Genomic DNA, 14465 nt, shown 5'->3' with positions numbered 1-14465 from the left:
TATAGTGCCTTGGAGAGATTCAACGTAAGAGGAAACCTCTCATTTGCAAATTACCTAAGTCGTCTGACGAAAGATCTACCCTCCATATCTCATCACGTTGGGCGTTATAAATCATTATAATATTAAACATTTATTAATTCATAAAAAACAGGTATTGTATTAATGACTCTAACTTTTTAGACGCGAAAAGTTTTGGAATAACAATTGAGTAGAACATAATTTATCGTTAAAATACATGTATTCATATTATGATAAAAAAAATAACAGTACGCTGTAAAATAAACGCGTAGGATTAGACGATTACAATTATTACTAAATAATGACGTTAGATAAGAGTTGGAATACCGAACTTTCTAGCGACCATTAATGTTGTTGCTGACTTGCAACGAGGATGTTTGCAAATTTTACTCTAAACTTGTCTTCCAAGTTGCAGCATAATTTACACAACGCGACGTATCTTGACATGAAATTAGGTATAACATGCAGCGTTATGAAATTTAGGGATTTGATATAAAGCCGTATATGTATGACGCATGTACTATGTATAACATAAGATATGTATACACATTCACGTTGCAAGAAAATGTCTAAATTAAATGTACAAAAGCAAAACAATATCAGTTGGTTCAATTTTTAGAAAATTTTATATTGTTTGTATGAACTCGGGAAGTCAAACACTGTGCACTTCAAGTAATTACCTTATTAATAAGTCTAAGCATTTCGCATTTTTCTTAGCGAAGTGCGCACGATGAGAACGCGCGATTCGAGTGAAGGTGTATAGCAATCGAGAGCGCTTTATTTATTTATTGGACTTTTGCAAGGCGGCTGGTGCAGTTCTCGCAAACGTCGGCGAATAGCTCGAAATTCGAAGGCTTTCGAAGAAATTGCAAACATGAGCGCCGCGAGGGAAAAAGCTCGCCCTTTATGCGGTCGCATCGCGACGTGAGGATAAACACGCGCGATGCAGCAGCGGAAAGATTTGTCAGGCTCAAAGGCAGCACAGAGCAAAAGTTCCCGTGTACTTCGGCAATTTCCTCGACGCTCGGACGAGTACCTACACGCGAGCTAAGGTGACATGGGCATAACCTTGGTTCAGCGAGTGAGAAACTTGGGAGAAGTATGAGATTGTAATCGAGATTCTTGACACTACGTGTTAAAGTGGATGATGCCGCTATTCTCGGACGTTGTAGATCGCTGATAAGTGTATATACAAGATAATGTGACATCCGTGCGTAACTAAATTTAAGTAATTCTACTCAAAGATATTTATATATATTTCCTGACATAGAACGCAGCATTGTAGTTGCAAATTTGTCGAGTTACGTATATAATATATTTATTGAGATATATATCATTAGATATACACACATATAGTATATGACAATCTGCGCACATCAATAAATGCCATAGATAAATATAGAGATTCACACAATACTTTTTTAAACATTTTTCAATTTATTCACGATATCTGTGCAATTACAAGTCCGTCCATTAAACGTGTATGAGGGTCTCAAACAGAATAATGACAGTAATAATACAAATTCAGGACATTCTGGCCGAGTAAAACGAGTTTAAGCGGATTATATGAAACGGTAGCACAGTGGCGGAGTTTAAATACAGACTGGATCCTTTTTGCGTCGCCCAACCTCGTAATGTGAACATTTTACACCACGCCTCGATTAATAATTTTTTCCGATAACATTTTTGAACGATTACCGCCGCATTACGTGGGCAAATCGTTCGCATAAAGTTTTCATCAATATGCGTTTTAATCCGCAAATTCGTAACACAGATTTGTTGCCTATTCGACAGTCCGTGATATTCGTTCGCTGCATATTCAAGCGAATAGACAACAACTATTGTTTGATATAGAGATTGAAAAAATAGTTGCTCAGTTGCACGTGTACGCAAAAATATAACATTTTGATGGCATTTTTTTACGCCAACAGCTTTTTACTTAGAAATGTAAACAGAGTCTCAGTTTTTCGCGCGAGAGTTCTCTGTTATAAAAATAAATAAGATCGTATTTATTTAATATTTAAATCAAAGTCGGATTTATTTTAATAAATTAAACAATGCCGTCTTCTAGTTGCAGATTTAAAGAAAGCTGAAATAATAAATAAATAAAATAATAAAAGGATATTTTTCAAGTAAATATTAAAGATTAATAAAATATCAGTTACTATAAATGATAACATATTTAATTTAAAATTGTTATCATATGATCTGGATATTATTAAGTTAAAATAATTTTGTACATACACATACATACTAGTATTATTGACATTAAAATAATAATATTAAAAAAAAAATATTAAAATATATATTATACATTTAATATCTTTCTTTGTTCTTGTTAATCTAGTTTAAAGTGCTTTAAATGTAATTTAAAACACTGTTCAAATCATGTTGCAGCAACCAAAAACTTCGCATGCGACATTATTATGGTTTTCAGACGAGATTTCGCCGCGCTGGTAACCGCAGACACGGTAACTATGATCAACTACATACAACGTCATTATGTAGTTACGTTATAAGGTACGTCAATTCTCCCGCGACAGAGAGGATTCTCCGTTGGTAACCTTTAGCCGGCTTTGTACTTTGTGAGCGCGAGTCTAATGCCTACTCGTTAATCACTAATTACGGTAGGCAATTTACTGCGTCCGATTCTCATCATACAAATTCGTTACGCCGTAAAAGCAAATAGCAAACAGTAATTAAACAGTTCGTAATTTGTTCGTTTCTGTACTGACATGTATACATTAAATATACATATGGATATTTCTTTATTAGATTACTTTGAGTATTAATATCTTTATCAATTTTTACAGATACGCGAATATTAGATTCCACACAGTAAGTGAACTATTATTTATTTAAGTATATTTTTAAATAATAGATATTTATATGCATTTTGCAATATAGGTTTTTCAATATTGAAATTTTTATTGTCGTTTTCAACGAACGTTATCTATCACGAAATATATAAATGCGTACATATGACAATATGTTTTTTGCATCACTATAATAGACGGCAAAAAATCGTCGTTTTCCTTGTATGTCCAATCTAGATAATCCTTCAGAATTGCATCACATGATTCTTGTATTTTGTCTCTTACTGCTAAATTACCATGGCGATGATTATATGCTTATAAATATAGAGAGCTGAATACTTCGTTATTCCGTTTCAATTAGCAAATTCTGCCTATGGTATTCACATGACGACTAAAATATCAGGTACATACTATTAGATAAGTCGAGCAACCCGTTTCTTGCTTGTATGTATTCGTGAGATCCGCTTATAGTTTTTTATTTGTTCGCATAACATCTTGTTAAATTTGTAATAGATTTTCAAATAACAAAAGTGTATAAGTTTGTCAATATAACATCAAATTACATATATTTTATATGTGACCGTATCATGAAATGATTAATGTAATGTTAGAAAAAATTTTGTGACAAAAACATTCATGTATATAAATTCATTATACGTTTATCAATATTGTGTTACACAATTGCCGCACATAATCATTATTGAATTTCTGTTTTAAAGTAAATTTAACACCTTTCATATTCTACAAACGGCTTTTTGAAAGTGCATGCAGAACTTTTTCAAGCTAAAGATATAATTACTACAGTGTCTCGCATTTATCGACTCAAAAAATGTTCACCCACTGGTCTAACAGAAGCCTTACGTTTAAAAGATGTGCGTGGCAAAAGTACGGAAGTGCCGTTCATGAATCTTCAGAGTTAATGCAAAACGCTCTCTTCAATTTCCGTGATCTTTTCAGTAAAAGAGTGAATTACGAGACACACGCTTTCCATATCGCGCGCCTGACATTTTTCTCATTTCATCGAGTGAGTTGCACTCTCACCAGTGGTTTGTCAACTACATTCGTGTAAACGATGCTATTAACAGTTGTTTACTTCGTAAAAGGAAGAAAAAAAAGCATTCTCCGGATAAGGATGTAAAAAAGCGATTTACGATCTACACGTAAGTGTCGTAAATGTACACGCGGGAGAGCGCGTAGGTTCTTCGGATAGGTATAAAACATGGCGAGCTAAAAGTGCGTTCGCTTTGGGAGCTCGACCGATAATAAAAATGCAAGACATGGGCGTAGTCCCGCGGGAAATGTATGTATACTGCGCTAAGCCACTCGTAAATAATAACCAGGGATTTCGCGGGTACCGCAGATAAGCGGAGAGCAAAACGATTCCTCGCGCTAATTTAATCTCACTTTATCCCTAGTGTTTTAATAGCATCTTTAAATTTAATGAACCCGGGTCATTTAATTTTTCTCGAGCGAATGCGCGTTTGCCTGACGATAACGTTAACGCATACTTGTTATGTATACTTTTATGTCGGTAAGAATATCTAATCCTACTCGTAAGGAATTAAAGGTAATCGCACAGAAATCAGATCAATCTTTGCAAGCAAATATTGCACATTATTAACTCGCGACCTCTCAATTGTGTTTACACCTGAAAGATGAAGGGAATTCGAAAATGCATTTGCCTATCTAAATATTCGGAACCTCGTGTTACAAACGCCTAGAGCAACGCAAAATAGTTATCTGCTGCAATTTAACGCGTGCAAATAAACGAGATTACGTATTTATGTAAAATTATACTATTCTCACACATTATGCGAGTATGTGATAGATGCTCGTAATATTGTTTTACAAACAATTATTTGATACTCGTAATTTTCTATTGCTACAATTATTTGTACATTGCGTTAAAATAATGGATAAATACTACTAAAACAACGTTTATTATGTGATTCCCTTTGATAATATTGTTCATGATAAATATTTATTCATTAAAAGCTTTTACTAAAGCTCTTATTTATCATTCAACAATCTTTTTTCTTAATTTTCTACAAATCATTTTATTGTGATAAAGATATCACGTCAATCATTACAATAACAAGTAAAAGCATCAATATCGAGATTTTATTTTAAAATTGTGCTGACAATATATGTTTCTTTTTCTGAGAGAAAAACATTCTTCTACAAGAAAAAAATAGATTTAATATTGTTATCACCGCAGCGCTTTTAGAAATCACCATTTATAAAAGCACGGTGAACTCTCTCTCTCTCTCTCTCTCTCTTTTCTCTTGTGACTTCTCTCACGACGTATTCATTCACGTTAGCAGTTACGAGACAGAAAAGAAGACAGGGTGTATCCTCGGGTGGCTTTCTCGTTGGTGGCATGCCGAGTCGCTGCGCGCACGTACGCGGCGGCAGAACGTGTCATCGACTTACAGCCGCTGGCACGGTCCAGCTTATGTAATACATAAAGCAGGACACGAGGTTCGCGATATGAAGCCAGGAATCGCGCGCGTCAAGGCGTCCCGCAGAAACTCGGAATGATTTATGGCGGCGAGCGCGCATGATTATGGAGATTTTCTCGCCGGGGCGTGTGTGTATTTATCTTCCGACCGGTTGGTCACATTATACGAGGATAGGTATTGATCCCCCCGGCGATTTTTATAAACGACTCCATATTCTCATTAGGTACTAAGTGCTCGACGATTCATGGCTGAGTGGTTACTTGCTTTCCGGTTTTATTGTTAATTACGTTCAACGCGCGCGCGCGTGTGCGCACTTTTGAATATCGGGCGTCGCTTGCCCTGTGATATTCTTACATAAATGAACATGCAGTCGTATGACAATTAAGTAACTCTTTATTCAGCACTTAATAATGACTAAATGAAAATATTTTAGTAGAAAATGCAAGAGATTGGATTAAATTTAAATCGCTTACATATATGTTGCGACAATTTCCTGATGCTAATGAATAAGTAATAATAACGCAAATTTCTACATATCGAGATGAAATTTGAGTGTGTACTATTGAATGTAATTATATAACCTTTTGCACATTATAATTCAATTAATTATGGTGATATTACAGAGAATAAAGACCGGGAAATTTTGGTTTACAATTTCTAGGCAAACTGTACGTTCTCTTGGACAATTTCGTTACGGTTAATTCAACTTTGTCGGGATGTTGACGCATGTGCGCAAAATAGAATGCAACTCCCTGTGTGTTATGCATCCAATTGACAACAACAATGATTATATAGTTATTATTACTGTATAAAACTAGTTATTTCAAAAATTCGAATACCACGTGAATTATTGCACATGAGAGAAAGTTAGAAAGAAGTTATAATATAAATATTTTACGATCTTTTTTTGACAATATTTATGTATATTATATGTACAGTATTTATATGTATTACCTACTAACGATTGTTTTCTGTCGCACGTCTATTATTCTTTTTATTCTATCTACAGTGTGAGAACTATTCGCTAAACTCTCTTCCGTAAAATTGCTTTTTTTTATAGAATACATGGAATTACACGCGAATGGAAATGGAAATTGTACGTACTACGTAAATACATCTACACAGTTTCTGTATGTATTGTGGATTCGTAACACCGGAATCTTGTGTAACCGTGTCGGCAACGAAAATTACGTGTAACCGCTGTTTGAACTGCTGCTGCTGAATTTGACCGCTTGTCAGCTACTTTCAATTACACGCTCTCCACAGCGTGTTGCGAAACCTGAGTTTCAGCCTGTATTCGGGAGAGAGCAAAGCTATCGATTGAGCCTAGAGTAAACGGATTAGCACTTAGAGAAGCACAGAAGGGAAAATGAGCACTTTCACGTCTTTCGATTTCGTTGCTTCAATTTTTTACTTGTTTTAATCTTCCTTCGATAGAAAAAAACGCGATTGTCGCGGCGTTAATCATCTTTATCTTATGTGTTTTCTGTCACAATTAACGAAGTTTGTTTGCGTGTTATAATTTCACAAGATCCGAACTGAAATAACTTGTTTACAAAAGGTTTGTTTAAGTACTAAAGTTTTAAAAATAGAACGAATGGTATATAGAAAAACAAAATGACATGCAACCGAATATTCGTTAAAGAAAGTCGATTTCGAATCCGATCAAAGACTCGGTTGATGAAAAGTCTCGTAAAATACATTCTCCAGTAACCTGTATAAAACTGCGCATCAGATCGCGTCGAAACGAGCTCTCCCGGCCTAGACTGTCTCCCCTATAATTACAGAGACTAACGACGCGATTTTGTGCGTGTCGGTGAAAAGCGATGTTCCTCGCCCGCGCAACTTTGCGAGATTGATTTTCTGCAATTAGAGGACGGCCTTAACGAGTTTCCGTTGGAAACGGAGTGCTTTTTGTCGACCATACCGTGTGTTCGCGCATGTCTTAATGGATCCTCGAAAGCCTTAATATTATCCTAAAAGATCGCAATCTTCTTATATCCGGTTGATCGAGAACGTTCATCGGGACTATTTCATAGACGCTAAAAAGGAAAAAGATAAGGGCGCGTTTAAAGAAAGAAGAGAGAAGCTTTTTGGAGTCTATGCTTTTTATTAAAGGCTTGGTTTCCTTCCGGTCATTTGATTTTCAGGCAGAAGAAAATATATATTATATATATATATATACCCCTTTCGCAAAAGAGAATTCATAAACGACGACAAAAAAATGACGGACGACCTAAATAATAAACTCACAGTTCAAAGGAAATTTTTTTAATAACTATACGCGGAATATCCCTCTTCTCTTGGCTTAAAACACGACGTAGACAGCTAATTAAAATCCGTCGTGGCTAAATCGCGATCCCTGTTAATTGTACGATCGCAATTAAACGCTGCACGCAACGCACTGCATCCGGGAACGGATTATATTAAAAATGCGTGCGTCAAAGAGAGTACGACGCGAGTTCCACGTGTTAATTAATTCGCGTTTGAACCGTTATCGCAGATTAGGTTGAGTTAAACCGCCCCTGTCGAGCTCGCGTTCTTCACGCTGGCTTGCTAAAGCACGCGATCTCCCATAATTTCCGGTCGAACTGCCGCCGCTCGCCTTTTCGACGCCAGTTAAATGCACGGTTTCACTGTTTGCTCAAAACATGCAGCGAATTTAAACTTTGCTGTGTAAAAAAAAACAAAACAGTAGAAAATATGGTTATCTCGCGCGCCGTGTCGTGAATAGGAAATTTCGGAATCGTTGATTTATGGCGCGTCAGTCTCAAAATATTCTATACTACCTCGGGCGTGAATATCATGCGCTATCTTCAATCGAAAGAGCTCGTTATATTCTGCGTCACCAGGTATAAACAGTTTCTAATGCGGCTGCGAATCGCCGTTCACCGATTATACTCTCGCGAGAGTGCCACGTGCTCGCGAATCGTTTCCGTACGTCAATCAAGTTGACGCTGCGTTCACATTAGCGTTAAACGCACACGCAGCATGCGAGAATACGACTGTATCTGTGCACAGATCACGTAAATATTTTGCGTTTTAACGAATAATTAAAAACAAGAGTAACAAAATAAAATCTATATGGAAATATTTCAGACTGTATTCTATAGGCAGACGGGAAGTTAATGTTGTCAGTTTGATTAATTAATCGGATAAGAGAAAGATGATATTTTTGAGTCACAAAAAAACCGCAATATTTTTATTTCAGTATATTTATTTTGATTCCGGTTTCAAATACTATTTTGTTATTTTTTTCGAAAATCTTTATGTATTTTTTTGAATTTCTCCTTATTGATTGATATAGTGCTATTGAAAACGATAGACGGCGCGTCACTTTTCACGAAATATATGTATCGCGCTTCAGCTGCCAGGTTGGTTTCACAGTGCTGAAATCACGATGTCTCCCTTGACAGTCGGTGGGACAATTGGTGCGAGTGTTTGCACGTCGCACTCAATTACGTTCTCGAACCAATACGCGCGGACGGCGCAAGGCGAGGAACATATTTGTGTCTATGCGCTCACGCCCCGCCAGATTTCAAAGACGTTGCTGCGTAATCACGAGACTACCCAGTTACGATTATTCGCTCGCTCTCCGATTCTATTTCACCGACCGGCAAACGACAAGCGAACAATCTTGATTTTTAATTATTCAACCTACGCCGCGTCGTAAAACGCTGCCGGTGGTGTAGTGGTCGCAGCGCAATCTCATAGTCATCGCGGTCGTTGTCGTCGTCACGCCGCTAAATCGGGAGCGGTAAACCTTCGCACGTGTTTCCGCACATTAGCACGTATGCCATCTCCCGGTTGTACGTGGTCCCGTGCGGAGGCGTTCGCGCTCGAGTAGCTACCACCCCGCACGATTATCCTGGATCACTGACTATGAACCGACAATTAGCAGCACGAGGATAAACGCGACCGCGATCAGACGCGCGATGTCTCCAAACTCGGGAGCCGCGCGAATTCTCCTTGCGCGTGGGCGGATGTTGCAGCAAATTTCAACTCTCGTGCGATTCCGTCGAACTGACATAATCTTTGCTCGTGCAATTACGTGGAGTTGCTCTACATGAACGACAACTCGGAGCTGCACGTAAATGTTAGATAACTCCGCACACATTAATACAAAATATAATTTCACGCTCTTATACAAAATTTCTAGTTTCGCTTATTGGATTAAGGAAACTCGGAGGAAAAGATACTTGGAAACGATCTGTTTTGTTATTCGACAAGTTGTGCATAATTGAATCCATTGTCGCTTTTTTAACATCTGCGATAATAATATGCAAATTCGAATTGAAATTTCAAGTACGCTGTATTGGACTCACAATTAGCGTTTTAAAATCTCTTATAAGCTTTCTCATTAATTTGCGATTAGCAATGCAAGACCGCGTAGTGATTAGAGATGGGTGATCGCGACGAAGTTTGAAAAGGTTTTTTCGAGGCTTAACATAGCGTAATGGAGCAGCGATTTCTTGTGAGGATGTAGTACGTGTGTTTGGTGGAACACACCAACACGTATACCGTCAATGATTACACTCCCGCATTACGGTCGTTAATGACATCGTGTACGCGTGCTAATTGCAAAAAGGCAACGAACTATACAGAACTTCATCAATGGCACTTTGATAACAGAAATTAGCTCAGCATTGCTAATAAGTAGCCAAATGAGAGCGAAAACGGAGGGACTGTATCAGATTTCATCACTGACATTCAATTACGTAGATTACTCCCGCAGGACTATGTTATCTCGAACATTTCCGCAAGAACGTGGTAAGTTTCAGATGAGAGCGGAGCGTCGTGCCGGACAACTGAGCTCGCTAACATTCTGGGGATTTCGAACGAGGTTGTAAACGTACCTTGGCTGACCGCGATCGCCTCGATAACCAGCAGAAAACCAGCGAGTACCAAGACGGCGAGCCAGCGACACAGCATTTTTACCGCCTCGATCGCTGCACTATACCGATCCTTGTTTGTTAATCGTTATTCACTGTAACGAGCACAATGCTGCACTCGTCAATTCTTTTGTTTTTATTTCTTTTGTCCCGCGCGCACTGTACACTGTCTTTTCTATGTCGTATTTCCTATAGCGAAGACTTCAGTTCTTTGTCAAATAAAAAACACTTTTTCGAGACAGAGACTCGAAACGTGACATTGTAATTTCTTCTCAAATCTCATGCGCGTCTTTTGTTCACTGAAACAACTTTTCTTACATGCACATTTGTGTGGATGTTCTCCGATACGGAAATTCTCACTACATCACGATTAACACCAGGAAAGAATAAACCGTTGTCAGTGTACAGTAAAACTATCAGCTCCAGTTTAACGATAACTCCCAGAGCAAAATTTCCCGATGAATTTTCAACTGAGTTATCGATGAGCTACACGTGTATCGATCGTAAAATGTCGACGATAATCCACAATGATAATAAACGTCCGGAAGCTCACAGATGACGCGATTCCGCGGACGCTTTTGCGCGGCGGCCAAAGTGCACTTGCACGCGTCCCCGATGACAGCCGCGCTCACGTGGGGCCTCCGCCTGAACGAGCGTCGCAACGCGCGAATCGCGAGTGCCCTGTATGAGGCGCAGCATCCTTCGGCCGGGACGCGCGCGCGATTCCGATTGTTCTTTGATTACAATCAGATTCGATTCGGTCGGTTTTCGATTAACTCGCGTGACTCTGCCGTACATTCGTCATCGCACGCTTTGACTGTCGTCGTCGTCGTCGTCGTTTTTCGTCGTCGCCGTCGTCGTCGTCGTCCCGCGCGACGACGTTGAACCCGCATGGACCAGCCGCCGGTGCGGATGAGACCTGCCGCTCGGCGTCGCGGCGCGAAATGATCCTGCGGGGGACGCTTCCCGTTGGCGCGCCTGCGCGATGACTTTGCTGCGTTCGCCGCGGATAAAGCGCGAACCGGTTACGCGCAGACTGCTTCTCTTCTCTTCCCATCACCTTGGCGTGTTCTCCTTCTCGCTTCTTCTTTTTCGCGGCCACCGCCGGGGGATGACCGTTGCGCGAGAGATCGGGGGTGCATTCGAGCACACACACGCTCATCTCTCGGGGGTTCGTCTTGTGCCCGACCTCGCGGCTGCCGCCGGGCGTCTACGCGAGAATTATGATGTTGTCGCTGCTGACGGATCGACGAACTTTGCCCATATTAGATGTCGGTTATTGCCAACTCTCTTCTTCGCAGTCCTTCTTGCGCGGTTGTCTCACGTTCTAGACGCGCGGCCTAATTCTGTCACCATGTTCAAAGCTGTGAAAGCGTTTACATCTTCGTATATAAGCGCAAAATAAAAAACGAAATATATATTGCAAAACTATGGAATATCTCACGTACATTTAATTAGTTAAAGATATAACAAAAGAATAATTTATTTCAACTAAAGTATACTGCGATTAAGTGTATATACTGAACAGGTTCTCGTATAAGTCTTGCTGCTTGTCATCTAATCGAAATGTGATAATTAACGCATTAAAATTTTTGACAAACTTCACTCGTTCCACTCTCCCTGAAGTTGATAATTACTCCCTGCACTATGAACTACTTAAGTCCGGGCAAGACTCGGCAAGTATTGCCAAACTGCAGCACATTGGTAGCGACGCGTAACGTTTCTGTTTACAGAAACTTATCGATGTGAATACTGTTGCCAAGTATGCGCCGCAAGCTCGCCTCCATCGACAATAACTGCTGTTAATGCTGGTGGGCGCGATAGGAGCTCTCGCGATTGCAAACGTTGCAGCGTCGGTGTTCACGAGCTTACAGAAGCTATGATCTATGAGTGCTTTATTCAAAGGCTTGGCAATCCATGGGTCAGTGAATTTGCGCAATCACGGACTAATAGCTTTTCTATTGAAAGTGTTGTCAAATTACGAATTTTTTTCGAGTTACAAGACGGATCTTCATAAAAAACGAGACTTCTATTCGAGTGTCACTATACCATCAATAATCCATAAATATACATGTATTATACGCGAACCTACATATACATATATATAAAGTCCAGTAATTATAATTTTCACTTTCTTTCGTGGACTTATTTTTCTATTGATGTTATCAACATTTGCTTGTGGCTTATATAAGATATTAATTATATAAGTTATATTGATTGTGTTTGCTCGGGCATGTTGAACGTTAATCGGCTATTGATCGCGCGCCAGTATTTATCGAACGTGTTTGCGGAGAGTTTGTCGAGATTTTGGAAGAGAAGTGGTTTGATGAAACTATTCTGACGATAATGTCGGATCTAGTCAAACGGGAGTTTTCAGTTTCTTTTGAACGGATTGCGCTACTCTGTTAGCCTATGAAACGAGCTTTAGTGGGAGGCTTCATGAGCTCCATCGAAACGTGTAGGCCGGCTTTCGCGACTGTACGTAAAAGGATACGTGCCAGCGCGTGCTTTCAGATGGGACGGGATTGATCGGACGGATCTAGAGCAAAATATTCCGCCTGTTACACGTCTATACGGGATCGTGCGGCATGGCATGCTGCTCATGGTGTAGCCTCCGTTGTCGGCGGGTATTTGTTCAAGCCTGCAGTCGGTACACCGAACGCTCCACGTTAACGAGAATCCTGCGTAGTTGATCTTACGAGCGGAATAATATATCAGGGATCTATTGAGTTATGATTCTGATGTGAATTGAACATCGTTACATCAATCAGTCGTTACATCAATACATTCTGTAGTATTCAGGAGCACATCGGGGATTGGAATAGTTCTGATGTGTATTACTCAATTTTCCTCGCGTGTTTATTTGAATGCGAGTATAGTTTGGATTGAATAGGTACATATACTGAATTACACTTGTGAAAACAAGTCTTAAGAATAAAAGAATAAAGAATAGAATATATAGGATTAATAAACAAACGATATAAAAATCATCTTATGTTTTAATTTAAACTAAAACTTCTTTTATAAAGTAATATTAAATATCTAAATATAGAAGTCTTCTAGTTCTTATCACCTCTGTTCTTGCGTGAACAATTAGGTATTGTGTGTAGATATTCTACGAAATTGCACCTTAAAGTCGAAATTTCAACTTGGTGACATTTCGCGTGCAGTAACTTTGCTGGTGTTCGCTAAATATTTAGTCGACATACATCTGTCTGTACAATGTTCAAAGATCCACCCTGAAACCACAAGAGTCGAATTTCCGGAATGCGTGTAACGTCGAATATGGGCTGTCTTGGCGTAATCCCTCGCAGACATTGTGCACGTAAGCAACCGGTTATATCCGAATACAGCTCGAAACCATATGGTCGCGTTTAGCCTTAAATGCGCGACGCAAACATGAAAATAGCATGTACACATAGAATTTCAAATTGTTATCTCCTAATTCGTTGTAATGCTTATTGTGTAGTGTACAGACCGAGATAAACCAATCTTCGATTCTAGTAACATTTTTGTGTTCATAACGATTGATTTATTAAAATAATATTATCAGTCAACTTATAAATATTTTGCATCAGAGTATGTGTATAATAAAGAAAAGATAACGCGAGATTTTTAACAAGTTCTAAAATTTATTATTAACTAAAAGTTTGTACATGTTTCGTGTATTATGTAGTATTAATATTTGTTACAAAAAATAATCTATATTTGCGCCACTAGATAGAAGAGGAAAGACTAATTGCATAACAAAATATAACATACGGTTTGCTTTTCATCAGGATTTTAAGTTTTTATAACAATATTTTCAGCATCGTTACAATATGAGATTATATCGACCTGAAAGCGTAATAATCTGTTGAGCGCGTGTGCGCATCGCCAGGTCGAGAATGCATACAGTTGTCGGTAATACTCGCTCGAATCGTTTGTTTCGCGAGCATAAATTCGGCTTTTATTTCGATAATCGTCGGGAAATTAAACGCGCGCGAAGTTTTATCGCGCGAGGGAAAAGGCACGGTATTAAGTCCGATTTTAGCGTACATTATTTAAATTGAATCGCCACTTGGTAGACACAAACAATCGCAATATTGCATGTCGCTCTAAATGCATTAACAACTAATTATCTTTTATATCCCGGCGAGAAATACAATTGCGGATCGCGAAACGCGCGCAATATTTTACATAATGAATTTTACAAGGATGCTAACCCCAATGGCCATAAAAAGTCGCAGATACTCCCGCACGCTCACAGCTGCACATGCCACACGTATATGCATGTC

The 14465-nt window shown here is 38.9% G+C and overlaps 1 protein-coding gene across 1 annotated transcript in view; it reads right to left on the bottom strand.

Moving 5' to 3' along the window:
• LOC109853382 (zwei Ig domain protein zig-8-like) overlaps nt 1-10787 on the bottom strand; it is a 231126-nt gene extending 220339 nt beyond the window's left edge. Inside the window, exon 1 of the mRNA XM_020425454.1 lies at nt 10153-10787. Within this exon, the coding sequence (XP_020281043.1) occupies nt 10153-10228 (76 nt within the window). The 5' untranslated portion in view covers nt 10229-10787. The remainder of the gene's footprint in view (nt 1-10152) is intronic.
• Between the last annotated feature and the right edge of the window lie 3678 nt (nt 10788-14465).

The sequence above is a fragment of the Pseudomyrmex gracilis genome, unplaced genomic scaffold (assembly GCF_002006095.1).
Source record: "Pseudomyrmex gracilis isolate BER0280 unplaced genomic scaffold, ASM200609v1 scaffold_47, whole genome shotgun sequence".
Taxonomy (NCBI): domain Eukaryota; kingdom Metazoa; phylum Arthropoda; class Insecta; order Hymenoptera; family Formicidae; genus Pseudomyrmex; species Pseudomyrmex gracilis.
Note: the sequence above shows the minus strand (reverse complement) of the source record. Positions and strands in the feature narration are given on the sequence as shown.